Source organism: Lonchura striata, chromosome 36, assembly GCF_046129695.1.
Source record: "Lonchura striata isolate bLonStr1 chromosome 36, bLonStr1.mat, whole genome shotgun sequence".
Classification (NCBI taxonomy): Eukaryota; Metazoa; Chordata; class Aves; order Passeriformes; family Estrildidae; genus Lonchura; species Lonchura striata.
This window is the reverse complement of record NC_134638.1, coordinates 577,427-603,644: the sequence shown is the minus strand read 5'-3', so window position 1 is coordinate 603,644 and position 26,218 is coordinate 577,427. Positions and strand designations below refer to the sequence as shown.

Here is a 26,218-nt window from a genome sequence, read left to right as displayed (position 1 = left end):
CCTTGGGCAGCTCCCCAACTGGGAGCACTGGGAGCACTGGGAGAGATGGTTGGCTTGGGGCAGCTCCCCAACTGGGAGCACTGGTTGCCCTGACCAGTTCCCAATTGGGAGCACTGGGAGCAATGAATGGTGTGATCAGCTCCCCAACTGGGAGCACTGGGAGCACTGGGCAGCTCCCCAACTGGGAGCACTGAGAGCAATGGAAGTGATGGTTGGTTTGATCAGCACCCCAACTGGGAGCACTGGGATGGGACTCTTGGCCAACCACCCCAACTGGTATCACTGACCATTTTGCTGAGCTCCCAAACTGGGAGCACTGGGAGCGATGGGCATCTTGACCAGCTCCCCAACTGGGAGCACTGGGAGCGATGGGTGTCTTTATCAAGCACCCAACTGGGAGCTCCAGTACCTTGATCAGCTCCCCAAGTGGGAGCTCTGGGTGTTTGGTTAAACTAGAGAACTGGGCAAACTGGGAGCAATGGTTTCCTCAATCTGCTCCCCAACTGGGAGCACTGGTTGTGCTGGTCAGCCACCCAACTGGGAGTGATGGACACGCTGGCCAGCCACCCAACTGGGAGCACTGGGAGCACTGGGTGTCATTCTCGAGCACCCAACTGGGAGCACTGGAAGCACAGGGAATCTTGCTCGAGCACCCAACTGGGAGCACTGGGAGCACTGGGTGTCACTCTTGAGCACCCAACTGGGAGCACTGGGTGTCATTCTCGAGCACCCAACTGGGAGCACTGGGAGCACTGGGAATCTTGCTCGAGCACCCAACTGGGAGCACTGGGAGCACGGGGTGTCATTCTCGAGCACCCAACTGGGAGCACTGGGTGTCACTCTTGAGCACCCAACTGGGAGCACTGGGAGCACTGGGAATCTTGCTCGAGCACCCAACTGGGAGCACTGGGAGCACTGGGTGTCATTCTCGAGCACCCAACTGGGAGCACTGGGAGCACTGGACATGCTGCTCAACCACCCCGCCGGCCGCACCGACCACAGGACCTCCCTCTCCCCAACTGGGAGCACTGGTTCCATGGACCCTCCCAAACTGGGAGCACTGGACACACGAGGAGGGGGAGGGGTGGGGGAGGGCTTCTCTGCCCAACCCCCACGGGGGGGGGAGGGGGTGTGACCGGTGGAGTTCGGGGGGTTTCCCCCCCCCCCAATTTTCTGACAACTCTCTGCTTCTCTCCCCTCTCCCCCACAAGGTGGGCGCCGCCCCTCCCCCTCCGTGCAACGCCCCTCCCCCACCCCTCCTCGTGCCACGCCCCTCCCCCCTGTGTGTGCGCGTGCCACTAACACGCTTCCCCTCCCCCCCCCGCGGGGCCCCCCCCCACTAACCTCCCGTCCCCCACTAATCCTGGGGGGGCCCCCCCTTAACAAAAACAACCCCAAATCCCTCCCCGACCCCCCCCAAAATAATAAAAAAACCACCAACCCCCAAAACCCCGCGCCCCCACCCCAAAAAAGCGCCCCCCAAAGGTCACGTTTGTGTTTTGTCCTTCTCTCGCCGCCAGCACGCAGGGATCGGACACGCTATGGTAAACAAACTGCATTACCTGGTAGTTATCACTCTATTGTTACTCCTTGGCTTCGCCGTGGCCCCGCTCCCGACCTTTTGGGGCCGATCCGGGGGATTTTGGGCAAAAAATTGTCACCCATCCGCCATCTTCGCAGGCCGAGCTTCGGCTCATCCCAACCCCGACCCCGCTCGTGGCAAAATAAAGCAGAGCTGGTTCTGCCCCCCACCCTCCTCTTCCTCGCACCCCACCCGAAATCCTCCCCGAGCGGGCGGGTGTCACTCCATGGGGGTGAGGTGGCGCCTCAACCCATCTGCGACCCCGTTTTTGGGGTGAGGTTTAGCGGTTTTGGGCAATTTTCACCCGTCTGCCGTCTTGCGGCGGAGCTGCGGCTCCCTCGTGCCAAAACGAGCTGTTTTCCCCCCAAAAAAACCCTTATCTGCGCTCAGGACGGTGATATTTTTTCTCAAGAGAGTTCGACTCCCGCTGTTTTGGGATGAATTTGACGGATTTAGGGCAATTTTCACCCATCCACCATCTTGTGGCGGAGCATCACCTCCCCAGTGCCAAAAATAGCTGGTTTGGCCAAAAAAATCCTTTTCCAGGGTGTGGTTTTCTCGATGGGGTCCCACACCCCCCCACGTCCCCAACTCGTTTTGGTGTGAATTAGGGAATTTTTTGGATTTTGGGGGATTGGATAAACCCAACACCTGCAGATCCCCGATGCTAAAAATGACTGATTTCCACCCAAAAAGGTCAGGCCGGGCTCAGAAGTTGCCGATTTTCCCCAAGGGGATGATGTGGGCTCCCACTCCCCCATTTTGGGATGAATTTTAGAAATTTTGGACAATATTTCCCCCCACCACCACCATCCAGGGCATAGCTGCAGCTCCCTGGTCCCCAAACCAGCCGATTTCACCCCAAAATCCAGCCCGGGCTGGGCTCCTTTTCCCCTGGGAAATTTGTGGAGTCCCAGATCCAATTTTTGAGGTGATTTTTTGGGATTTGGAGCAATCTGATACCAATCCTACCCCCCGGAGCAGCCAAGGCTCCGATTCTCCTTAATTTCCCCCAAAAACGCGTTGCGGATCGGGGGCAGGATGGAGACTCCCAAACGCCTCATTTTGGGGCGAATTCCCGGAATTTCGGACAATTTCCTCCCATCCTCTCCCTCGCGGCTCCGCAAGCCCCAAAACCACCCCAAAATTTGGGTTCCTGCCCCAAACCCAGCTGCCACTCACAGAGGGGACGTGGGACCCCACCCCGCTCCCCTTTTTGGGGCGATTCCTTTGGATTTTGCCCCGTTTTACCAAAACCAGCCGCTTTCACCCCAAACCCCGCCCGCGGGGGTGTCAGGACCCAACGTGGGGGTTGGGGGAGGGGTGGGGGATGGGTGATTTTTTAAATTTTTTTTTTTTTTCCGGGGGCTACACCCCCCCCTCCCCCCAAATCGAGGATGGAAACGGCGTTTTCAGGACAAGCTGCCGCCCCTCCCCCATCCCCCCCCAACCTGCCGCCCCTCCCCCACCCCGCGCAGGCAGCGGGGCCGCCCCTCCCCCCCCCCAAAAAAAGCCCCCCCCGGGCGGGGGTCGGGCCCCGCTGGCTGCGCCCCTCCCCCACCGCACGCGCCCCCCGCACGGCCTGACTAACACCGCCCCTCCCCCACCCCGACCCCTCCCCACCCTCCCTTCCCCTCCCCCAACCCCCCCCACCCCCACCCGGGGGGGCACCGGGGCCGCCCCCCCGCGGGGGGAGGGGCTGGGGGGCGTCAGAAGGTGTGAGGGGCATGCAAAGTTGTGCAAAGGTGTGTGCACAGGTGTGCGCAGGTGTGTACAGGTGTGTAAAAGTGTGTAAAGGTGTGTGCACAGGTGTGTAAAGATGTGCATGTGCACAGGTGTGCGTGTGCAGGTGTGCACAGGTCTGTGCACAGGTGTGTAAAGGTGTGCGCACAGGTGTGCGCAGGTGTGTGTGATCACATGTGTGTAATGGTGTGCATGTGTACAGGTGTCTGTGCACAGGTGTGTAAAGGTGTGCACAGGTGTATGTACAGGTGTGTGTGTGCACGTGTGTGTATGCAGGTGCGTACAGGTGCGCGTGCACAGGTGTGTGTAAAGCTGTGTATGTGTACAGGTGTGCGTGCACCAGTGTATGTACAGGTGTGTGTGCACAGGTGTGAAAAGGTGTGCATATGTACAGGTGTGTGTGCACAGGCGTGCGTACAGCTGTGTCCGTGCACAGGTGCGTACGTTTGCAGGTGTGCCTGCACAGGTGTACACAGATGTGTACAGGTGTGTACAGGTGTGTGAGTACAGGTGTGTGCAGGTGTGTGTGGGCAGAGGCCTATGTACAGGTGTGTGAGAGCACAGGTGTGTAAAGGTGTGTACGTGTACAGGTGTGTGTGTGCGCGCAGGTGCGCGTATGCACAGGTGTGTGCGCGCGTGTGTTCGGGTGTGCAAGTGTCACTACAGGTGTGTGTTCAGGTGTGTGTGCAGGTGTATGAGGGTCACACCAGGTGTGTGTACAGGTGTGTGCAGGTGTGTACAGGTGTGTGTACAGGTGTGTGTGCAGGTGTGTACAGGTGTGTGTGCAGGTGTATGAGGGTCACACCAGGTGTGTGTGCAGGTGTGTGTGCAGGTGTATGAGGGTCACACCAGGTGTGTGTACAGGTGTGTACAGGTGTGTGTACAGGTAAAGCAACTGTGGGGCTGCCCCCATGCCCCTGGGGTCCCCCCACCCCCCTGCACGCCCCCACCCTCCCTTTGCACGTGCTTGCACACCTGTGCACGCCCCCTACACACCTGTGCATGCCCCCTGCACACCTGTGCACACCCCCTGCACACCTGTGCACGCCCCTGGCACACCTGTGCACGCCCCCTACCCCCGCGCTGCCCCCACTAACGACCGCGTTGGTGTCTGAGCTTTCTTCTGCCCCGGGACCCCCCAAAACTCGATACTAACCCCCCTCCCCCCCTGTGTCACCCCCCCCATGTCACCCCCCATGTCACCCCGTGTCACCCCCCCATGTCACCCCCTCCCCCACCCCCTGTCACCCCCTCCCCCCGTCATCCCCCACCCCTTCTCACCTGGGGGGGCTCCTTGGGGGGCTCCTCCGGAGACATGGGGGGGTTTCAACCCCCCACCCCACCCCCTTGTGACCCCCCCAGGTGACCCCAACCCCCCCCACCCCTCGCCCTCATTGTCCCCGTCACCCCCACGCCCATCGCCCCCCCCATCCCCCCGTTGTCCCCCCCTCCCGTGTCCCCCCTCCCCGGTTTTGGGGTGCCCCGGCGCGGGGTCCCCGCTGAGCCGGCGCTCGTGCCGCAGGTGACGATCTCGGTGGACGGCATCCTGACCACCACGGGCTACACGCAGGAGGACTTCACCATGCTGGGCTCCGACGACTTCTTCTATGTGGGGGGGTCCCCCAACACCGCCGACCTGCCGGGGTCCCCCGTCAGCAACAACTTCATGGGCTGCCTCAAGGACGTGAGTCTGGGGGCTCGGGGACCCCCCCCCCACCCTCACCTGGGGAGGGGGGCTCGGGTTGGGGGGATCCAGAGCCCCCCGACTCACCTGTGTGCGTCCTGGGGGCAGGGGTCACATTTTGGGGACCCTCGACTCACCTGTGCGTGTCCCTGGTGGCTCTGGGTCACATTTTGGTGACCCCGACTCACCTGTGCGTGTCACTGAGGACCTTGGGCCACAATTTGGGGACCCCGACTCACCTGTGCATGTCCTCGGGGACAGGGCTCACATTTTGGGGATGTCCATGAGTCCCCACCTCACCTGTGTGTGTCCCCAGGAACTGTGGGTGCCATTTTGGGGGCCCCACCTCACCTGCGTGTGTCCCACGATCTCTGGGTCACATTTTGGTGACCCCGACTCACCTGTGCGTGTCCCCAGGATCTCGGGGTCACATTTGGTGACCCCGACTCACCTGCATGTGTCCCCAGGGGCTGTGAGTCACATTTGGTGACCCCGACTCACCTGTGCGTGTCCCCAGGGGCTGTGGGTCATATTTTGGTGACCCCGACTCACCTGTGCGTGTCCCCAGGATCTGTGAGTCACATTTGGTGACCCCGACTCACCTGTGCGTGTCCCCAGGATCTGTGGGTCACATTTTGGTGACCCCGACTCACCTGTGCGTGTCCCCAGGATCTGTGGGTCACATTTTGGGGACCCCGACTCACCTGTGCGTGTCCCCAGGGGCGTTCCAGGTGACACCTCAGGCCAGCAGCATTGGGGGTCACTCCGCGGTGCAGGGCACCCCCAAACCCCCTCCCCACAGCCTCACCTGTGTCCCCCCCCAACCCCCCCAGGTGGTTTACAAGAACAACGACTTCAAGCTGGAGCTGTCGCGGCTGGCGCAGGAGGGCGACGCGCGGGTGACGCTGCACGGGGCGCTGCTCTTCCACTGCGACCCCCCCCCAGCGCTGGACCCCGTCACCTTCGCCACCCCCCAGGCTCACCTGGCGCTGCCCACCTGGCGCCCGGCCCGCGCCGGCTCCGTCTCCTTCGACTTCCGCACCACGGAGCCCAACGGGGTGCTGCTCTTCGGGCAGGGCCCCCCCCCGCGACCCCCCGGCCGCGCCCCGCGGGCCACCCCCGCCGCCCCCCGACTTCCTGGCGCTGGAGCTGCTGGACGGGCACCTGTACCTGCTGCTGGGCATGGGCGCGGCCGGGCTGCGGCTCCGCGCCAGCGCCCGCAAGGTCACGGACGGCGAGTGGTGCCACGTGGACGTGCAGCGCGATGGGCGCAAAGGTGGGCGGGCCGGGCGGGCAGGTGTGCAAAGAGGGGTGGGCAGGTGTGCAAAGAGGGGTGGGTAGGTGTGCAAAGAGGGGTGGGCAGGTGTGTAGGTGTGCAAAGAGGGGCAGGCAGGTGTGCAAAGGGTGTGCAGGTGTGCATGGGGTGTGCAGGTGTGCAAAGAGGGGCAGGCAGGTGTGCAAAGAGGGGTGTGCAGGTGTGCACAGGGTGTGCAGGTGTGCAAAATGGGGCAGGCAGGTGTGCAAAGGGTGTGCAGGTGTGCAAAGAGGGGCAGGCAGGTGTGCAAAGGGTGTGCAGGTGTGCAAAATGGGGCAGGCAGGTGTGCAAAGGGTGTGCAGGTGTGCAAAGAGGGGCAGGCAGGTGTGCAAAGGGTGTGCAGGTGTGCATGGGGTGTGCAGGTGTGCAAAGAGGGGCGGGCAGGTGTGCAAAGAGGGGCGGGCAGGTGTGCATGGGGTGTGCAGGTGTCCCCTTGCTGTCCATTTTCTGTCCCCTGCTGTCCCCCCACTCTCCCCCCTCTGTGTCCCCTCTGTCCCTGCTGTCTCCGCTGTCCCCCCCCATTCCCCCTCTGTCCCTGATGTCCCCTCTGTCCCCCCATTCCTCCTCTGTCCTCTGTCCTCACTGTCCTCTCTCTGTCCCCCTGTCCCCTCTTTCCTGCTGTCTCCTCTGTGTCCCCGCTGTCCCCCCCGTCCCCCCTGTCCCCTCTGTGTCCCCGCTGTCCCCCCTGTCCCCTCTCTATCCCCGCTGTCCCCCCCGTCCCCCCAGTCCCCTCTGTGTCCCCGCTGTCCCCTCCCTGTCCCCCCGTCCCCTCTTTCCTGCTGTCTCCTCTGTGTCCCCGCTGTCCCCCCCGTCCCCCCGTCCCCTCTGTGTCCCCGCTGTCCCCTCTGTGTCCCCGCTGTCCCCTCCCTGTCCCCGCTGTCCCCCTGTCCCCCTGTCCCCGCCGTCCCCTGACGCCCGCTCTCCGCAGGCTCGGTCTCGGTGAACAGCCGCAGCACGCCCTTCCTGGCCAGCGGGGACCGGGATGTGCTGGACGTGGGGGCCGAGCTGTACCTGGGGGGGCTCCCCGAGGGCCGGCCCGGGCCCCCCGCGCCCCCCGAGCTGTGGGCGGCGGGGCTGCGCCTGGGCTTCGTGGGCTGCGTGCGGGACCTGTTCGTGGACGGGCGCAGCCGCGACGTGCGGGCGCTGCTGCCCGCCGGGGGCGCGGCCGGGGTCGCCCCGCTCTGCGCCCGGGACCCGCCGCGGCTCTGCGCCAGCGGCCCCTGCCGCAACGGCGGCGCCTGCCGCGAGGGCTGGAACCGCTTCGTGTGCGACTGCCGCGGCACCGGCTACCTGGGGCCGCGCTGCGAGACGGGTGAGGGACACCGCGACCGCGGGGACAGCGGGGACAGCGCGGGGACACGGGACACAGGGGACAGCGGGGACATGGGATAGAGGGGACAGCAGGGACACCGGGACCACGGGGACAGCACGGGGACACGGGACACAGGGGACAGCGGGGACACCGGGACTGCGGGGACAGTGCAGGGACACAGGATAGAGGGGACAGCGGGGACACCGGGACAGTGCAGGGACACGGGATAGAGGGGACAGCAGGGACACCGGGACAGTGCAGGGACAGCGCGGGGACAACGGGGGGACACGGGACAGAGGGGACAGCGGGGACACCGGGACAGTGTGGGGACAGAGCAGGGACACGGGATAGAGGGGACAGCAGGGACACTGGGACAGTGCAGGGACACAGGATAGAGGGGACAGCGGGGACACGGGATAGAGGGGACAGCAGGGACACCGGGACACTGTGGTGACACGGGATAGAGGGGACAGCAGGGACACTGGGACAGTGCAGGGACAGAGCGGGGACACGGGATAGAGGGGACAGCAGGGACACGGGGACAGTGCAGGGACACAGGATAGAGGGGACAGCAGGGACACCGGGACACTGCGGGGACAGAGCAGGGACACCAGGACCACGGGGACAGCGCGGGGACACGGGATAGAGGGGACAGCAGGGACACGGGGACAGTGCAGGGACACCGCGACCGCGGGGACAACGGGGGGACACGGGACAGAGGGGACAGCGGGGACACCGGGACAGTGGGGACACCGGGACCGCGGGGACAGCACGGGGACACAGGGACAGAGGGGACAAACGGGGACATGGGGACAGTGGGGACACCGGGACAGCAGGACACCGGACACCGGAACCGCAGGGACAGCAGGAACAGCGCGGGGAAACGGGACAGAGGGGACAGAGGGGACAGCACGGGGACAGCGGGGACAAACAGGGACATGGGACAGCGGGGACACGGGGACACTGCGGGGACATGGGACAGAGGGGACAGCACGGGGGCACCGCGGGGACCCCCGGGGCACAGCGGGGGTGGCCGTGCCGGGGCTGACGGGGGTCCCTGTCCCCGCAGAGGCGGCGGTGCTGAGCTATGACGGCAGCATGTACCTGAAGGTGCAGGTGCCGGGCGAGCAGACGGAGGCCGAGGACGTGTCCCTGCGCTTCATGTCCCCCCGCGCCTTCGGCCTCGTCCTGGCCACCACCTCGCGCCACTCGGCCGACACCCTGCGCCTCGAGCTGGACGGGGGGCGCATGAAGCTCACCCTCAACCTGGGTGAGCCCCCCGAGACCCCCGGAGAACCCCCGGAGAACCCCCGACACGTCCCTGAAATGTCCCTGAGACCTCCCCGAAATCCTCCCCAAAACGGGGCCCGAGGCGGTTCTGGTCATCCCAGGGTAGCCAAAATAGGGCCAGGGAACCCAAAAGAGGGGCTGGGACCCTAAAATAGGGTCTGGGATCCCAAAATAGGGGCTGGGACCCCAAAATAGGGCCTGGGACCCTAAAAGAGGGCCCAGGACCTTAAAATAGGGCCTGAGACTCCAGAATAGGAGCTGGGATCCTAAAATAGGGCCCGGGACCCCAGAATAGTGTCTGGGAGCCAAAAATTATGTATAGGACCCTAAAATGGTGTTTGGGATCCTAAAATAGGGCCTGGGACCCTTAAATGTTGTCTAGGACCTGAAAATGGTGCTTGGGACCCCAAAATAGTGTCTAGGACCCTAAAATGGTGTCTGAAAAACTAAAATGGTTCCTGGGACCCTAAAATGGTGCCTGGTATCCCCCCAAAATTCATGTTGGTGCCTGGGACCCCAAAACTTCCCCCAAAGGTGCTCAGGCAGCTCATGACCCCAAAAATGGTGCCCAGGCACCCCCAGAATCGCCCCTGTGCCCCCAGACTGGCCCCGGAGGGTCACCAGAGGCGCCTCGGTGTCCCCGTCCCCCCCCCCCACCGGGATTGGGGCCTTCGTGACCCCCCCGCTGCCACTCGGGGCACAGCGCCGGGACCCCCCCGAGGGGGCGAGGGTCCCCCCAGAGGATTGGGGACCCCCCCAGGGTGGGGGACCCCTCCTGCAGCCCCTTCCATTGGGGGGGACCCCCGTGGGGCTGCAGGTCCTCTGTGGGGTGCGGACCCCCCCCCACAGGATTGGGAACCCCCCCCACGGGATTGGGGACCCCCCATGGGATTGGGGACCCCCCCAAGGGGTTGGGGACCCCCTCGTGGAATTGGGGACCCCCCCCCGGGTCCCGGCGTTTGCCCCCCCCGCCCCGCAGCGGTTGATGGGGGGGGCCCAGCCCTGGGTGGGATCCCCCCGGATCCCCCCGGATCCCCCCGGATCCCCCGGGCTGGGCCCTCAGGGCGGCCGTGCCCCCCCGCGAGGTGCCAGAGACCCCCTGAACCAGTAACCAGTCCCTCCCAGTTCCCTCCCAGTTCCTCCCAGTCCATTCCCAGTTCCCTCCCAGTCCCTCCCAGTGTCTCCCATCCCATTCCCAGTCCCTCCCAGTCCATTCCCAGCTCCTCCCAGTGCCCCCCAGTCCCCCCAGTGCCTCCCATCCCATTCCCAGTCCCCCCCCCAGTCCCTCCCAGTTCCTCCCAGTCTCTCCCATCCCATTCCCAGTCCCTCCCAGTCCCTCCCAGTCCATTCCCAGTCCCCCCCAGTCCCTCCCAGTCTTTCCCAGTCTCTCCCATCCCATTCCCAATCCCCCCAGTTCATTCCCAGTTCAATCCCAGTCCCTCCCAGTGCCCCCCTCTGGCACCTCGCCCCCCCGGCCGCCCCCCCCCGTCCCCGGGGCGCCCCCTGGCGGCGGCTGCGAAGGGCCTGACCGGTGTCTTCTCTCCCCAGACTGTGTCCGCGTGGGCTGTCACCCCAGTAAGTGCCACCCCCGGGGCACCCCGGGCACCCCTGGGACACCCGGGACACCCCCAAACCCCCCTGGGACACCCGGCCCCAAAACCCTCCATGAACACCCCCAAAATCCCCCCATGAACACCCCCAAAATCCCCCCATGAACACCCCCAGAACCCCCCATGAGCACCCCCAGAACCCCCCATGAACACCCCCAAAATCCCCCCATGAGCACCCCCAAAACCCCACCAAACCCCCTGGGGACACCCCTGGGGACACCCCCAGACCCTCTGGATCACCCCAAAACCTCCACAGGGACCCCCAAACCCCCCCCAGTGTGGGTTCAGGGGTTCACACCCGGGCGGTGCCCCCGGCTTCTCTCCTGGGCCGTGTCCAGCTGTGAACATCTGGTGCCACCCAGTGCCACCCATTGCCACGGTGCCACCCAGTGCCACCAACTGCTACAATGTCACCCATACTGGTGGCACACTGTCCCCAGTACAGTGCTGTCCCCAGGGTCACTGCTGTCACCTCGTGTCCCCCAGTGTCACTGGTGTCCCCCAGTGCCGTGGTGTCACCAGTACAGGGGTGTCCCCGGTGTCCCCGGTGTCCCCAATGTCACCGGTGTCCCCAATGTCACCGGTGTTCCCGATGTCCCTGCTGCCCCGATGTCCCCGGTGTCACCAGTGTCCCCACTGTCCCTGCTGTCCCCTCTGTCCCTTGTGTCCCTGCTGTCCCTGATGTCCCCACTGTCCCCGCTGTCCCCGGTGTCCCTGCTGTCCCCGCTGTCCCTGCTGTCCCCGCTGTCCCTGGTGTCCCCACTGTCCCCGCTGTCCCCACTGTCCCTGGTGTCCCCGCTGTCCCTGCTGTCCCCACTGTCCCCGCTGTCCCTGGTGTCCCCGCTGTCCCTGCTGTCCCCACTGTCCCCGGTGTCCCCGGTGTCACCGGTGTCCGCGCTGTCCCCACTGTCCCTGGTGTCCCCGCTGTCCCCGCTGTCCCCACTGTCCCCGCTGTCCCCGGTGTCACCGGTGTCCCCGCTGTCCCCGCTGCCCCCAGGCAAGGGCCCCGAGACGCTGTTCGCGGGGCAGCGGCTGGATGACAACGAGTGGCACTCGGTGCGGGTGGCCCGGCGCGGGCGCAGCCTCCAGCTCGCCGTCGACAACGTCACCGTCGAAGGTGACACCGCGGGGACGGCCGGGGGGACCTGGGCCTGGGGGCACCGGGGGGCTCAGCCCCATGGGGACGTGGTCAGTGGGGCTGCAGGTCCATAGGGACAGGGATGGAGGTCCATGGGACAGGGATGGAGGTCCATGGGAGAGGGATCCATGAGGACAGGGATGAAGGTTTGTGGGAACATGGATGAAGGTCCATGGGATGGGGATGAAGGTCCATGGGACAGAGATGGATGAAGGTCCATGGACAAGGATGAAGGTCCATGGACAGGGATGAAGGTCCTTGGGACAAGGGATGAAGGTCCTTGGGATGGAGATGAAGGTCTGTGAGAACGGGGATGAAGGTCCATGGATATGGATGAAGGTCCATGGGACAGGGATGAAGGCCCATGGACAAGGTTGAAGGTCCATGGTAAGGGATGAAGGTCCATGAGAACAGGGTTTGAAAGTTCATGGGACAGGGATGAAGGTCCTTGGGGACACGGGTGCGCGGGGACAAGCTGACCAGCCCTGCGATGACCCCGCACCCAGCCCAGAGGTCCAGGAGACCACGGGCGCACGGCGCGGTGGCGCGGGCCAGCGCCGGGGCTCCCGGTGCCACCCCCGTGCCCCCGCGCCCCCCAGGGCAGCTGTCGGGCTCGCACACCCGCCTGGAGTTCCACAACATCGAGACCGGCATCGTCACCGAGCGCCGCTTCCTGGCCGTGGTCCCGTCCAACTTCCTGGGCCACCTCAGCGGGCTGGTGTTCAACGGGCTGCCCTACCTGGACCTGTGCCGCGACGGCGACATCAGCTCCTGCGAGCTCAACGCCCGCTTCGGCCGCCGCGCCATCGTGGCGACCCGGTGGCCTTCGGTGGCCGCGGCTCCTACGTGGCGCTGGCCACGCTCCAGGCCTTCGCCTCCTTCCACCTCTTCTTTCCAGTTCAAGACCACGGCGCCCGGACGGCCTCATCCTCTTCAACGGCGGCAGCGGCTCCGACTTCCTGGTGTGGAGCTGGTCAAGGGGTGAGGGGGACACCGGGGGGACGTCCTGGGCACCTCGGGGGTCCTGGGGACACCAAGGCCGGGCAGGGCAGCTCGGGGATCTTCACGGGTCGTGGGGACGCCTGTGGGGTCCTTGGGGATCTCGGGGAGCACCTGGGGAGCTCAGAGAGCACCTGGACATGCTGGGGGTCCTGGGGACATCCTGGGGACCTCCAGGGATGTCTGAGACCTCCTGGGACATGCTGGGGGTCCTGAGGACATCCTGGGGACCTTGGGGACCTCCGGGGATGTCCGAGACCTCCTGGGACATGCTGGAGGTCCTGGGGACCTTGGGGACCTCCAGGGGATGTCTGAGACCTCCTGGGACATGCTGGAGGTCCTGGGGACATCCTGGGGACCTCCAGGGATGTCTGAGACCTCCTGGGACATGCTGGGGGTCCTGGGGACATCCTGGGGACCTTGGGGACCTCCAGGAGATGTCCCAGACCTCCTGGGACATGCTGGAGGTCCCTGGGGACATCCTGGGGACCTCCAGGGGATGTCCAAGACCTCCTGGGACATGCTGGGGTCCTGGGGACCTTGGGGACCTCCAGGGGATGTCCAAAACCACCTGAGACATGTGGGGAGCTCCTGGGACTGTAGGGACATCCTGGGGACCTTGGGAACCACCCAGGACCTCCTGAACCTCCCAGGGACCTCCTGGGTGCCCTGGGGGGGCCCTGGAGACCCCCCTGGGGACCTCCTGAACCTCTTTGAGCCTTGGGACCCCCTCAGCCCTCAGGGACCCCCCCACCCCAGCCTTAGGCTCCGCCCCCATGGCTCAAGCCACGCCCACAACGACCACACCCAACTGTGGCCCCACCTCCACCTTGGCCACGCCCCCGGCCCCGTTACCCTCCCTGAATTTGGGTGGGGGGGGGGTCCCTGGTGAGCCCCCGGCCTCAGGTGAGCCCCCCCGGCCACGCCCCACGAGGCCACGCCCCCTTCCAGGTACATCCACTACGTGTTCGACCTGGGCGAGGGCCCCTCGCTCATGAAGGGCAACTCGGAGCAGCCGCTGCACGACGGGCGCTGGCACGAGGTGGCCGTGGGCACGGGAGGGGGGGGCCCTGCACGCGCTGCGCGTGGACGGGAGACCCGTGACCCAGCACGGGCCAGGGCGCCCGCGGGCTGCAGCTCAAGGGTGAGACCCGGGGGACACCTGGGGGACACCTGGGCACACCTGGGCACACCTGGGCACACCTGGGGCAGCTGAGACACACCTGGGCACACCTGGGATACACCTGGACACACCTGGGCACACCTGGGGATGGTACCGTGTGTGGGTACCCCGTGACCCAGCACGGGCAGGGCGCCCGCGGGCTGCAGCTCAAGGGTGAGACCCGGGGGACACCTGGGGGACACCTGGGCACACCTGGGATACAACCTGGGCACACCTGGGACACACCTGGGATACACCCGGGGCATACCTGGGGCACCTGGGACACACCTGGACACACCTGGGACACACCTGGGGGACAGCTGAGAACACCTGGAACGCACCTGAACACACCTGTGCACACCTGGGATACACCTGGGGGACACCTGGGATACACCTGGGCACACCCTGGGACACACCTGGCACACACCTGGGATACACCCGGGGCATACCTGGGGCACCTGGGACACACCTGGACACACCTGGGGACACACCTGGGGCACCTGGGACACACCTGGATTACACCTGGGGTACACCTGGGGACACCTGGGCACACCTGGGGCATCTGGGACACACCTGGGGGGACAGCTGGGCACACCTGGAACGCACCTGAAACACACCTGGGACACACCTGGACACACCTGGGCACATCTGGGAATACACCCGGGGCATACCTGGGGCACCTGGGACACACCTGGACACACCTGGGGCAGCTGGGACACACTGGATCACACCTGGGGTACACCTGGGGACACCTGGGACACATCTGGGCACACCTGGGCACACCTGGAACACACCTGGGATACACCTGGGGCACCTGGGACACACCTGGGCACACTGGGACACACCTGGGATACACCTGGGGCACCTGGGACACACCTGGGGCAGCTGGGACACACCTGGGATACACCTGGGACACACCTGGGGCAGCTGGGGCATACCTGGATGACACCTGGGTGACACCTGGGGGAGGGCACAGCTGTGGGGATCATCCTGGGCTGGATGGGAGGGGTCACCCCAGTGGGGTACCCACGGGGGGGGGTCTCCCCTCACCTATCGAGTGACACCCCCCCCCAGGTGCCCCCCAGGTGTGTCCCAGGTGTACCCGGGGTGCACCTGGACATCACAGGGGTGGGGGGGGAACATTGGGACACAGAGGGAGCCCCCCCATGGGTGACCCCCCCCCCGAGGCTGTTTGGGGCGCACAGAGCGGTGGGTGCCCCCCCAGGTGACCCTCCCCGTGCCCCCAGGTGAGCTGTACGTCGGGGGGTCAGCCCGGGGCTCCTGGGCCGCCTCCCGCGCCTCGTGGCCTCCCGGGGGGGCTTCCGGGGCTGCCTGGCCTCGCTGGACCTCAACGGGCGCCTGCCCGACCTGCTGGGGGACGCCCTGAGGCGCGTGGGGACGTGCGGAGGGCTGCGACGGTGAGAACGGGGGCACGGGGGGTCTGGGGCTGCAGGGTATGGGGGACATGCCAGGGGGGACTGGGACTGTGAGAATTGGGGGGCACTGGTGGGGTCTGGGGGCTGCAGGGTGTGGGGGACATGCTGGGGGGGGCTGGGACTGTGAGAATTGGGGGGCACTGGTGGGGTCTGGGGCTGCAGGATGTTGGGGGTGTGCAGGGGGTGAGAATTCGGGGGGTCTCGGGGGGTCTGGGGGCTTTGGGATGTGGGGACGGGATGTGCGGAGGGGCTGCGACGGTGAGAGCGGGGGCACTGGGGGGGGCTGGGGCTGCAGGATGTTGGGGGTGTGCAGGGGGGGCGAGAATTGGGGGGGTCTGGGGGCTGCAGAATGTGGGGACATGCTGGGGGGGCTGGGATGGTGAGAATTGGGGGGTCTGGGGGCTTTGGGATGTGGGGGGTGGGCAGGAAGGGTCGGGACTGTGAGAATTGGGGGGTCTGGGGGCTGCAGAATGTGGGGGCGTGGGCAGGATGGGCTGGGATGGCAAGAATTGGGGGCACTGGGGGGGTCTGGGGGGGGCACAGGGGTCTGGGGGGTACAGGAATATGGGGGGGGCACAGGGGTCCGGGGGTATTTGGGGCTTTTTTTGGGGGTGTCCAGGAGTTTCCCAAAGGCTTGTGGGGGGCACACGGGTGGGCAGGGGCTCGGGGTGGGCGAGGGGCACAAGGAGGTGTTTGGGGGTACCCAGCCCCCGGGGGGGGGGTGGGGAGGAGGGGATTTAAGGCCCCAAAACCCCACGGAGAGCCCCCCCCCGGGTTTGGGGCCGGGTCTGGGGGAGCCGGGGGGGTCCCCACGAGCCCGGTGCCCCCCAGGCCCCAGCACGACGTGCGCCGAGGACTCGTGTGCCCACGGGGGCGTCTGCCTGCAGCAGTGGGACGGCTTCACCTGCGACTGCAGCATGACGGCCTTCGGGGGGGCCGGCTGCGCCGAGCGTGAGTGGGGGGCCAGGGGGTTTGGGGGGCCTGGGGGGCTCGGGCAGCTCGGGGCAACCCAGAGGGGCTGGCTGCGCCGAGCGTGAGTGGGGGGCTCGGGGGTTTGGGGGGCTTGGGGGGTTTGGGGGTCCTGGGGGGCTTGGGGGACTCAGAGACACCCAGGGGTCCGGCTGCGCCGAGCATGAGTGGGGGGCTCGGGGGGCTTGGGGGGTTTGGGGGGCTTGGGGGACTCAGGGACACCCAGGGGTCTGGCTGCGCCAAGCGCGAGCGGGGGACGGGAAGGATTTGGGGGGGGGGGGGGGCTGGTGGGGTTTGGGGGGCCTGGGAGGCTTGGGGCAAGGCAGGGGGGCCACTGCACTGAGTGTGAGTGGGGGGCCGGGGGGATTTGGGGGGTTTTGGGGGCCCGGGGGCTCAGGAAGGCTGTGGGGAGCAGCTGTGCCCAGATTGAGTGGGGGGCTCGGGGGATTTGGGGGCACAGAGGAGATTTGGGGGGCTCAGAGGGGCAGCTGTGCCCAGTGTGAGTGGGGGGCACGAGGTGATTCGGGGGCACAGGGGGCACAGGGGTCCCGGGGGGGACACCCCACGAGGGGGGAGCCCAGGACCCCCCGGGGCGAGCAGAGGGGGCCGGTGGCCCGTGTCCCTGGGAGCGGACACGCGTGTCCCTCGCTCGGGGGTGGGGCTGTGTGACCCCCCCCACGCGGGACAAGTGTCCCGAGCTGAGGTGGCTCCGTCACCTCCTTCGTGTCCCCATGGCGCTGAAGGAGGGCAGGTGGCAGCGCGGGTGTCACCCGTGTCACCCGTGTCACCCGTGTTACCTGTGCCACCTGGGCCTGGCACGAGGGCTCCATGTCCCCCCAGGGCTCCCACACAGGGGACACAAGGGACACGGGGGACACGAGGGACACGTGTGTCCCTGGCCAGGGGTGGCTCTGTCCCCTGCCCGAGGGCTCCGTGTCCCCACGGCCCCACGCGTGGGGCAGGGGGCAGCACGTGGGACACCTGTGTCCCACGGGGGGGCCGTGTCCCCCCCTGTCCCCAGTGTCCCCAATGTCCCCCCACCCTCCAGGTGAGTCCAGCCCCTGCCCCACCCCTGCCCGCGGACACGGGCCCGCGGACACGGGGGGGCCGGGGCGCGGCTGGCGGCGTCCCCGTGGGGCAGGACACGCTGTGGGGACAGCCGGGGGTGGCGGCACCGCCGAGGCGCGGCCCACGGGGACAACCCCGCGTGGGGCTCCGCGGGGCGGACGGGTCCCGGTGGGGCCGGGGGCAGCCCCGCGTGGGGCTCCGTGGGGCGGACGGGTCCCGGTGGGGCCGGGGGCAGCCCCGCGTGGGGCTCCGCGGGGCGGACGGGTCCCGGTGGGGCCGGGGGCAGCCCCGCGTGGGGCTCCGTGGGGCGGACGGGTCCCGGTGGGGCCGGGGGCCGCCCCGCGTGGGGCTCCGTGGGGCGGACGGGTCCCGGTGGGGCCGGGGGCAGCCCCGCGCCTCCCCGTGGGGCGGCCCCGCGGCTCCGTGGGGCTCCCCCGCCCCTCGCCGGGGGGGTCCGTGGGTTCCCCCTCGTGGGTCGCGCGTGGCCCCTCCCCCCCGGCCCCTCCCCCCGCCCCTCCCCCGCCCCCGCCCCTCCCGCTGCAGCAGCCGCCGCCGCCGCCGCCGCCGCCGCCGCCCCACGGCCGCCCGCGCCCACCGCCCCACGGCCCCGCCGCCCCACGGCCCCGCCGGCCCCACCGACCCTCCGGCCCCACCGCGCCGCCGCCGCCGCCCAGGCCAGAGCCCCCCGGCCCAGCCCCCGCTTCATCCCCATCGCCATCCTCATCCTCATCCCCATCCTCATCCTCATCCTCCCGCAGCCCCCGCCCCACACCGCCCATCCCCCCCCGCCCCACATCGCCCCCCCCGCTCCATCTCCCCCCTCCCCCCATTTCCCAGCCCCCCCCCCGCATCTCTCCTGCCCCACATCCCGCACCCCCATCCCCCCCCCCGCCCATCCCGCAGCCCCCCCCCCATTTCCCAGCCCCACATCCCCCCCCCGAGCCCCCCCCCGGACCATGCTCGACCCCCTCTGAGCGCCCCCCGCGCCCCCCCCGCCCTGGCCCCCCCCGCCCCGGGGCCCCCCCGCGCCCCCCCCCCTAATGCGCTGAGCCCCGGGGGGGGATCCAGACCCCCCGCGGGGGGGCGCTCGGGACCCCCCGGCCCCGCAGCCCAGGGGGGGTCGGGACCCCCGGGGCCCTTTGGGGGCGCCGCCGCTTTTTTAGGGGGGGGAGCCGCCCGCCCCCAGACCCATTTTGGGGACATTCGGGCCCCCCCAGCCCCGATCGAGGGGGAGATTCGGGTGATCCCCCCCCCCCAGCCCCATTTGGGGGGATTCGGGCCCCCCCCCCAGCCCCATTTGGGGGGATTCGGGCCCCCCCCCCAGCCCCATTTGGGGGGATTCGGGCCCCCCCCGGCCTCATTTTAGGGGATTCAGCCCCCCCCCCCCCCACCCCTCTTGGGGTGACCGGGCCCCCCCGGTTCTATTTTAGGGGATTTGCCGCCCCCAGCCCCATTGAGGGGGGGATTGCCCCCCCACCCCGGCCCTATTTTGGGGGGTTGGGGTTTCTCAGGGCCGCCCCCAGCCCCATTTTCGGGGTGAGCCGGGGCCCCTCCCCAGCCCCGTGGGTGGATTTTGGGCTCGTTGAGCCCCACGGGGGGGGAGATTCGGGGACCCCCCCCGGCCCTTCTGGGGGGGATTTGGGGTTCCCCAACTTCAGGTTGGGTTGAGCCGGGACTGCCCCCCCTCCCCATTTTTGAGCCGATTTGAAGCCCCCCCGCCCCAATTTTGGGCTCACGACCCCCCCCAGCCCCATTTCGGGGTTCAGCACCCCCCTAGACCCTCTTTTGGGGCACACCCCCCCCTCAAACCCCATTTTAGGGTTGAGGAACCCCCTCCGGGCCTCATTTTGGGGCACAACCCCTCCCCTCACCACCTCCCCCCATTTTGGGGCTCAGTCCTTTCCAGACCCCCCTTTTGGGGCTCCCCCTCTCCCTTTCCCCCCCGTTTTGGGGTCTCGCCCTCCTCCCTCCCCCCTTTTGGGGACGCCCACCTCCCTTCACCCCCAGCCCCACATTTTGGGGTCTCCCCCTGCTCTCACCCCCCTCTTTAACTGGGGGCTGCCCCTCTCCTTCTCCCACCCCCCGATTTGGGAGCCCCCCACCTCCTCCCCCCCCCATTTTGGGGTTCAATCCCTCCTAGACCCCATTTGGGGGTTCTGACCCTCTCCCTTCACCCCCCTCCCCTCATTTGGAGTCTCCCCCTCTCCTTCCGCCCTCCCCCCCCATTTTGGGGGTCTTCCTCCCCCCCCACCTCCACCCCCTCATTTGGGGACCACCCCCTTCATTTGGGGGCTCCCCCGCTCATCTGGGGACTCCCCCACCCCCTTTTCCATCCATTTCGGGGGTCCCCTGTCCCTCCCCACCCTCACCTCCAGTTTGGGGGCTCCCCCTTCTCCTCCCACCCCCTCAATTTGGGGGCTCACCCCTCTTTGTTCACCCCCCCCGATTTGGGGGCTCCCTCCTCTCCTTCCACCCCCCCAATTTGGGGGTTCCCTCCCCCCCCCAAACCCGGGGGCTGCCCCATCTCTCCCCCCTCCCTCCATCTCCATCCGGGGGCTCCTCCCCCCATTTGGGGTCCCCCTCGCGGGGTCCCCCCGGCGCCGCCGGATGGGGGGGGGTCGCTGAGGGGCCGATGGGGGGCCGGGGGGGCCCCGGGGCGCTGGGGGTGCTGGCGCTGGGGGCGCTGGGGGTGCTGGGGGTGCTGGTGCCCCCCGCCCGCCCCGCCCGCGTCTCCTCCAGCCTCTCGACCACCCACCACGTGCACCACTTCCACGGGCGGCACGGCACGGCGCCCATCGCCATCAACCGCGCGCCCTTCCTCACCCGCGGCCACCACGGTGAGCCCTCCTCATCCTCACCCTCACCATCATCACCCTCATCCTCATCCTCATCCTCATCCTCATCATCCTCCCCATCGCCATCAACCGCGCGCCCTTCCTCACCCGCGGCCACCATGGTGAGCCCTCCTCATCCTCACCCTCACCATCATCATCTTCATCCTCATCCTCACCATCATCACCTTCCTCATCCTCCCCATCGCCATCAACCGCGCGCCCTTCCTCACCCGCGGCCACCACGGTGAGCCCTCCTCATCCTCATCCTCGCCTTCCTCATCCTCACCCTCATCATCATCATCTTCATCCTCATCCTCATCCTCCTCCTCATCCTCATCATCCTCCCCATCGCCATCAACCGCGCACCCTTCCTCACCCGCGGCCACCACGGTGAGCCCTCCTCATCCTCATCATCCTCATCCTCATCATCATCATCTTCCTCATCCTCATCCTCACCATCATCATCATCCTCACCTTCCTCATCCTCCCCATCGCCATCAACCGCGCGCCCTTCCTCACCCGCGGCCACCACGGTGAGCCCTCCTCATCCTCATCCTCGCCTTCCTCATCCTCATCATCATCATCTTCATCCTCATCATCATCATCCCCATCTTCTTCCTCATCCTCATCCTCACCATCATCATCATCCTCACCTTCCTCATCCTCCCCATCGCCATCAACCGCGCGCCCTTCCTCACCCGCGCCCACCATGGTGAGCCCTCCTCATCCTCACCATCCTCATCCTCATCCTCATCCTCGCCTTCCTCATCCTCATCATCATCATCCACACCTTCCTCATCATCATCATCCTCATCCTCATCCTCTTCCTCATCCTCATCCTCTTCCTCATCCTCATCCTCACCATCATCCTCATCCTCACCTTCCTCATCCTCTTCATCCTCGCCATCAACTGCATACCCTTCCTCACCCACGGGCACCACGGTGAGCCCTCCTCATCCTCACCCTCATCCTCGCCTTCCTCACCATCATCATCATCATCCTCCCCATCGCCATCAACCGCGCGCCCTTCCTCACTGGCGGCCACCATGGTGAGCCCTCCTCATCTTCATCCTCGCCTTCATCATCCTCACCTTCCTCATCATCCTCATCCTCCTCATCTCCATCCTCCTCATCCTCCCCATCGCCATCAACCACGTGCGCCCTGGTGAGCCTTCATCATCACCCGCACCATTGTCATCCTCCTCATCCTCCTCATCTTTATCCTCATCCCACTCATCACCTTCCTCATCCTCATCCTCATCCTCATCCTTCCTATCGCCTTCCTCACCAATGGGTGCCACGATGAGCCTTCATCACCCTCAGCATCATCACCTTCATCCTCCTCCTCCTCCTCCATCCACCAGCCTTTCCTCACCCACAGCCAGCTCAGTGAGCCTTCATCACCTTCCTCATCAACCTTCCCTCTCCTCCTCCTCCTCACAGGGACCCCTAAACCCCCATCATCATCATCATCCTCAGCCTCAGACTCCCTCAACCTCCCCTTCACGAGGACAGGGACACAGATGGCCTTCCTCCCCCTCTTCCTCTTCCTCCCCCTCCTCCTCCTCACTGCCTTGAGAACCTGGGACAACCTTCCTCCTCCCCCTCTTCCTCTTCCTCCTCCTCCTCCTCCTCCTCCTGCTCACAGACACCCAACCCCCTCCTCCTCCTCCTCCTCCTCCTCCTCCTCCTCCTCCCAGGAACTCCAGCCAGCCTTCCTCCTCCTTCTCCTCCTCCTCTTCCTCCTTCTTCTCACCCTCCTCCTCCTCCCCAGCTGCTCGCGGGAGCTTCAGCCTGGCCTTCCTCCCCCTGTCACCTCCTCTTCCTCCTTCTCCTCCTCCTCACTGCCTCGGGAACCTGGAACAACCTTCCTCCCCCTCTTCCTCTTCCTCCCCCTCCTCCTCCTCCTCCTCCTCCTCCTCCTCCTCCTCCTCGCGTGCCGGGGCCGGGCGGGGTTTGGGGGGGCCCTGTGGCACGCGAGTGTGATTTGGGCTGGTTTTGGGGTGCTTTGCGATGGTTTTGGGGTGCTTTGCGATGGTCTTGGGGTGCTTTGCGATGGTTTTGGGTGTGTTTGAGGTTTTTTGGGGTGTTTTGGGGTTTTTTGGGGTGTCTTCGGCTGTTTTGGGTGTTTTTTGGGTGTCTTTTCGATCGGTTTGTGCATCCTGAGCCCTCGGGCAAGGCCGTGCTGGGAAGGGGACAAAAGGAACCCCCCAGACATTGGGGGTCCCACAGCCCCTCCCCAAAATCCAGAGGTGCCCCCCAAGTCTCGCAGCCCCCCCCCCGTTCCTCGGGGTCCCCCACGGATGCCGTGAGCCCCCCCCAAGTTCGGGGGTCCCCATGAACGCTGGGCTTCCCCCACCCCCAGACTCGGGGTCACCCCCAAACTCCGGGGTCCCTCCTGGACCGCCCCCCGTGCACTCAGGGTCCCCCCATAAACCCCAGGACCCCCAAATTCAGTTCCACAGCCCCCGTACCCCCTGAGCCCCCCTGCCCTGAGCTCCCCCCAGACCCGGCTCCCCCAGCCCCCTCCGCTTGCCCCCCTGAACCCCGTTTTTCTGTCCCCCCCCCAGCGGGCACCACGTACATTTTCGGCAAGGGGGGGGCCCTGATCACCTACACGTGGCCCCCCAATGACCGGCCCAGCACCCGCGCCGACCGCCTGGCCCTGGGCTTCAGCACCCGGCAGCGCGACGCCGTGCTGCTGCGCGTGGAGAGCGCCGCCGGGCTCGGAGACTTCCTCCAGCTCCACATTGTAAGGAGGGCAAAAAATGGGCAAAAAATTGGGGTACGGGGGTGCTGGGGGGCTGGGAGGGATTGGGGGTACAGGGGGGTCTGGGGGTTTTGGGGGTGCTGCTGCGCGTGGAGAGCGCCGCCGGGCTTGGAGAATTCCTGCAGCTCCATGTTGTAAGGGGGGCAATAAAATTGGGGTACGGGGGTGCTGGGGGGGGCTGGGGGTGCTGGGGGGGTTTAGGGGGGTCTGGGGGTGCTGCTGTGTGTGGAGAGCGCTGCCGGGCTCAGGGACTTCCTGCAGCTCCACGTTGTAAGGGGGGCAAAAAAATTGGGGTACGGGGGTGCTGGGGGGAGCTGGGGATCTTCAGCTCTCCGGGGATTCCTGCAGCTCCACATCAGAAATTCGGGGTTTGGGGGGTTCATGGGGGTCCTGGGGGGTCCTAGGGGGATTTGGGGGCTCCTGGTCCAAGCCCGGTTCGGTGACTTCCGCAGCTCCACGGCAGAAGAGGGGACAAAATTGGGGTTCGGGGGTTTAATGGGGGTGCTGGGGGGGCTCCAGGGCTCCCTGCTAAAGGCTGGATTTGGTGACGTCCTGAAGCTCTGCAGGAGGGGAAAGAATTGGGGTGCAGGGGGGATTTGGGGTACAGGTTTGGGGAGCTCTGTGGCTTCCTGTGAACAGCCAGGTTTGGGGATTTCCTGCACCGTGAGAGGAGCCAGAATTGGGGTGCAGGGGGTATTTGGGGGTACAGGTTTGGGGGGCTCTGTGGCTTCCTGTGAACGGCCAGATTTGGGAATTTCCTGCACCGTGAGAGGAGCCAGAATTGGGGTGCAGGGGGATTTGGGGGTACAGGTTTGGGGGAGCTCTGTGGCTTCCTGTGAACAGCCAGGTTTGAGGATTTCCTGCACCGTGAGAGGAGCCAGAATTGGGGTGCAGGGGGATTTGGGGGTACAGGTTTGGGGGGTCTCTGTGGCTTCCTGTGAACGGCCAGGTTTGGGGATTTCCTGCACCGTGAGAGGAGCCAGAATTGGGGTGCAGGGGGATTTGGGGGTCGTTCCCTGGGGGAAGGGGACAGGAACCCAGCGGTGCCCCCCGCCCGCCCCGCAGGTTCAGGGGGCCGTGGGGGTCCTGTTCAACGTGGGCACCGAGGACATCGCGCTGGAGGAGCGGGGGGCGGCCGTAAGCGACGGGCGCTTCCACGTCGTCCGCTTCACGCGCAGCGGCGGCAACGCCACGCTCCAGGTGGACGGCGGCCCCCTGCACGAGCGCTACCCGCCAGGTACCCCCCGCCGCGCCCCGGGCACCCCAGGGCCCCTAGAGACACCCCCAGGTACCCCCAGGTGTTCCCCGGGTTCCTTAGGTGTTCCTCAGGTACCCCCAGGTGTTCCCCAGGTGTTCCCAGGGTTCCTCAGGTGTTCCCCAGGTACCCCCAGGTGTTCCCCAGGTACCCCCAGGGCTCTTACAGGTGTTCCCCAGGTGTTCCCAGGGTTCCTACAGACCCTGCAGGTGTTCCCCAGGTACCCCCAGGTGTTCCCAGGGTTCCTCAGGTGTTCCCCAGGTACCCCCAGGGCTCTTACAGGTGTTCCCCAGGTGTTCCCAGGGTTCCTACAGACCCTGCAGGTGTTCCCCAGGTACCCCCAGGTGTTCCCCAGGTGTTCCCAGGGTTCCTTAGGTGTTCCCCAGGTACCCCCAGGTGTTTCCCAGGTGTTCCCAGCGTTCCTCAGGTGTTCCCCAGGTACCCTCAAGGTTCCTACAGACCCCGCAGGTGTTCTCCAGGTGCCTCCAGGGCTCCTACAGGTGTTCCTCAGGTACCCCCAAGGTTCCTACAGACCCCACAGGTGTTCCTCAGGTACCCCCAGGGTTCCTACAGACCCCACAGGTGTTCCTCAGGTACCCCCAGGGTTCCTACAGACCCCACAGGTGTTCCTCAGGTGTTCCCCAGGGCTCTTACAGACCCCCCAGGTACCCCCAGGTACCCCCAAGTCTCTTACAGACCCCCCCAGGTACCCCCAGGTACCACTCAGGGCTCCCCCAGACACCCAAGGGACACCCCAGGTGCTTGGGGACACCCCTATGGCACCTTGAGACACCGCAGGGACACCCCTGGGACACCCTGAGGCACCTCAGGGTGCTCAGGGACACCCTGGGACACCCCAAGGCACCTGTAGGGACCCCAGAGCACCCAGAGCCCCCCTGAGCCCCCCACGGCACCTTTGGACACCCCGGGGTCACCCCGGGTGCTTGGGGACACCCCCAGGACCCCCTAACGAGGGCACTAACGAGGCAGCGCTAACGAGGGGTCCCACGGCCACCCCCCTCCCCTCCCCCGCTAATGCCCCCCTAAAGGCCACATAAACCCCCCGAGGGCCACCCCCACCCCCTCCCCGGTGACACCATGGCCAGGGCTGGGGACATCAGCAGGGGCGTCACGGCTGTGGGGACACCGATGGTCACACCGTGGTCACGGCGTGGTGGCACCAGCGGTGACACGATGGTGGCACCGGTGGTGGCACCGGTGGTGACACTGCGGCCACGTCAACGTGATGCCGATGGTGACACCCACGGGCTCACAGCCCGATGGCGCTGACAGTGATGCCACCGTCCCACCATGGTGACATTGATGGTGACACCAACGGCCAGACCATGGTCCCACCGTGGTGACATTGATGGTGACACCAATGGTGCTACTAATGATGATACCATGGTGCCACCATGGTGACATTGATGGTGACACCAATAGCAAGGTCACAGTCCCACCATGGTGACAGTGACACCACTGGTACCAGACCATGGTCCCATCATGGTGACATTGATGGTGACACCAATAGCAAGGCCACAGTCTCACCCTGGTGACATTGGTGACATTGATGGTGACACCAGACCATGGTCCCATCATGGTGACATTGATGGTGACACCAATAGCAAGGCCACAGTCTCACCCTGGTGACATTGGTGACATTGATGGTGACACCAATGGCCAGACCATGGTCCCACCATGGTGACATTGATGGTGACACCAAGAGTGCCACTAATGATGACACCATGCTCCCATCTTGGTGACACTAATGATGCCACTAATGATGAGGCCACAGTCCCACCATGGTGACGCTGATGGTGACACCAATGGCAAAGCCACGATCCCACAGCAGTGACACCAACAATGCCACTGAGACCATGGTCCCATCTTGGTGACACACATGGTGCTATTGAGACCATGGTCCCAACTTGGTGACATTGATAATGCCGTTGAGACCACAGTCCCATCTTGGTGACACCGATGGTGCTGTTGAGACCAGGTCTCATCTTGGTGTCACTGATGAGGCCACTGAAATCACGATTCCATCTTGG

At 66.2% G+C, this 26,218-nt stretch overlaps 1 protein-coding gene across 1 annotated transcript in view; it reads left to right on the top strand.

Moving 5' to 3' along the window:
* LOC110484524 (neurexin-2) overlaps positions 1-26,218 on the top strand; it is a 38,722-nt gene that overhangs the window by 2,884 nt on the left and 9,620 nt on the right. The window contains 21 exon segments of the mRNA XM_077789723.1: positions 1,521-1,544; positions 4,848-5,009; positions 5,843-6,112; positions 6,114-6,285; positions 7,253-7,636; positions 8,706-8,906; positions 10,475-10,501; positions 11,534-11,653; positions 12,274-12,483; positions 12,486-12,589; positions 12,592-12,634; positions 12,637-12,655; positions 13,625-13,724; positions 13,726-13,782; positions 13,784-13,817; positions 15,083-15,118; positions 15,121-15,253; positions 15,519-15,529; positions 16,103-16,222; positions 22,713-22,894; positions 23,978-24,149. Coding sequence (XP_077645849.1) covers positions 1,521-1,544; positions 4,848-5,009; positions 5,843-6,112; positions 6,114-6,285; positions 7,253-7,636; positions 8,706-8,906; positions 10,475-10,501; positions 11,534-11,653; positions 12,274-12,483; positions 12,486-12,589; positions 12,592-12,634; positions 12,637-12,655; positions 13,625-13,724; positions 13,726-13,782; positions 13,784-13,817; positions 15,083-15,118; positions 15,121-15,253; positions 15,519-15,529; positions 16,103-16,222; positions 22,713-22,894; positions 23,978-24,149 — 2,581 coding nt within the window.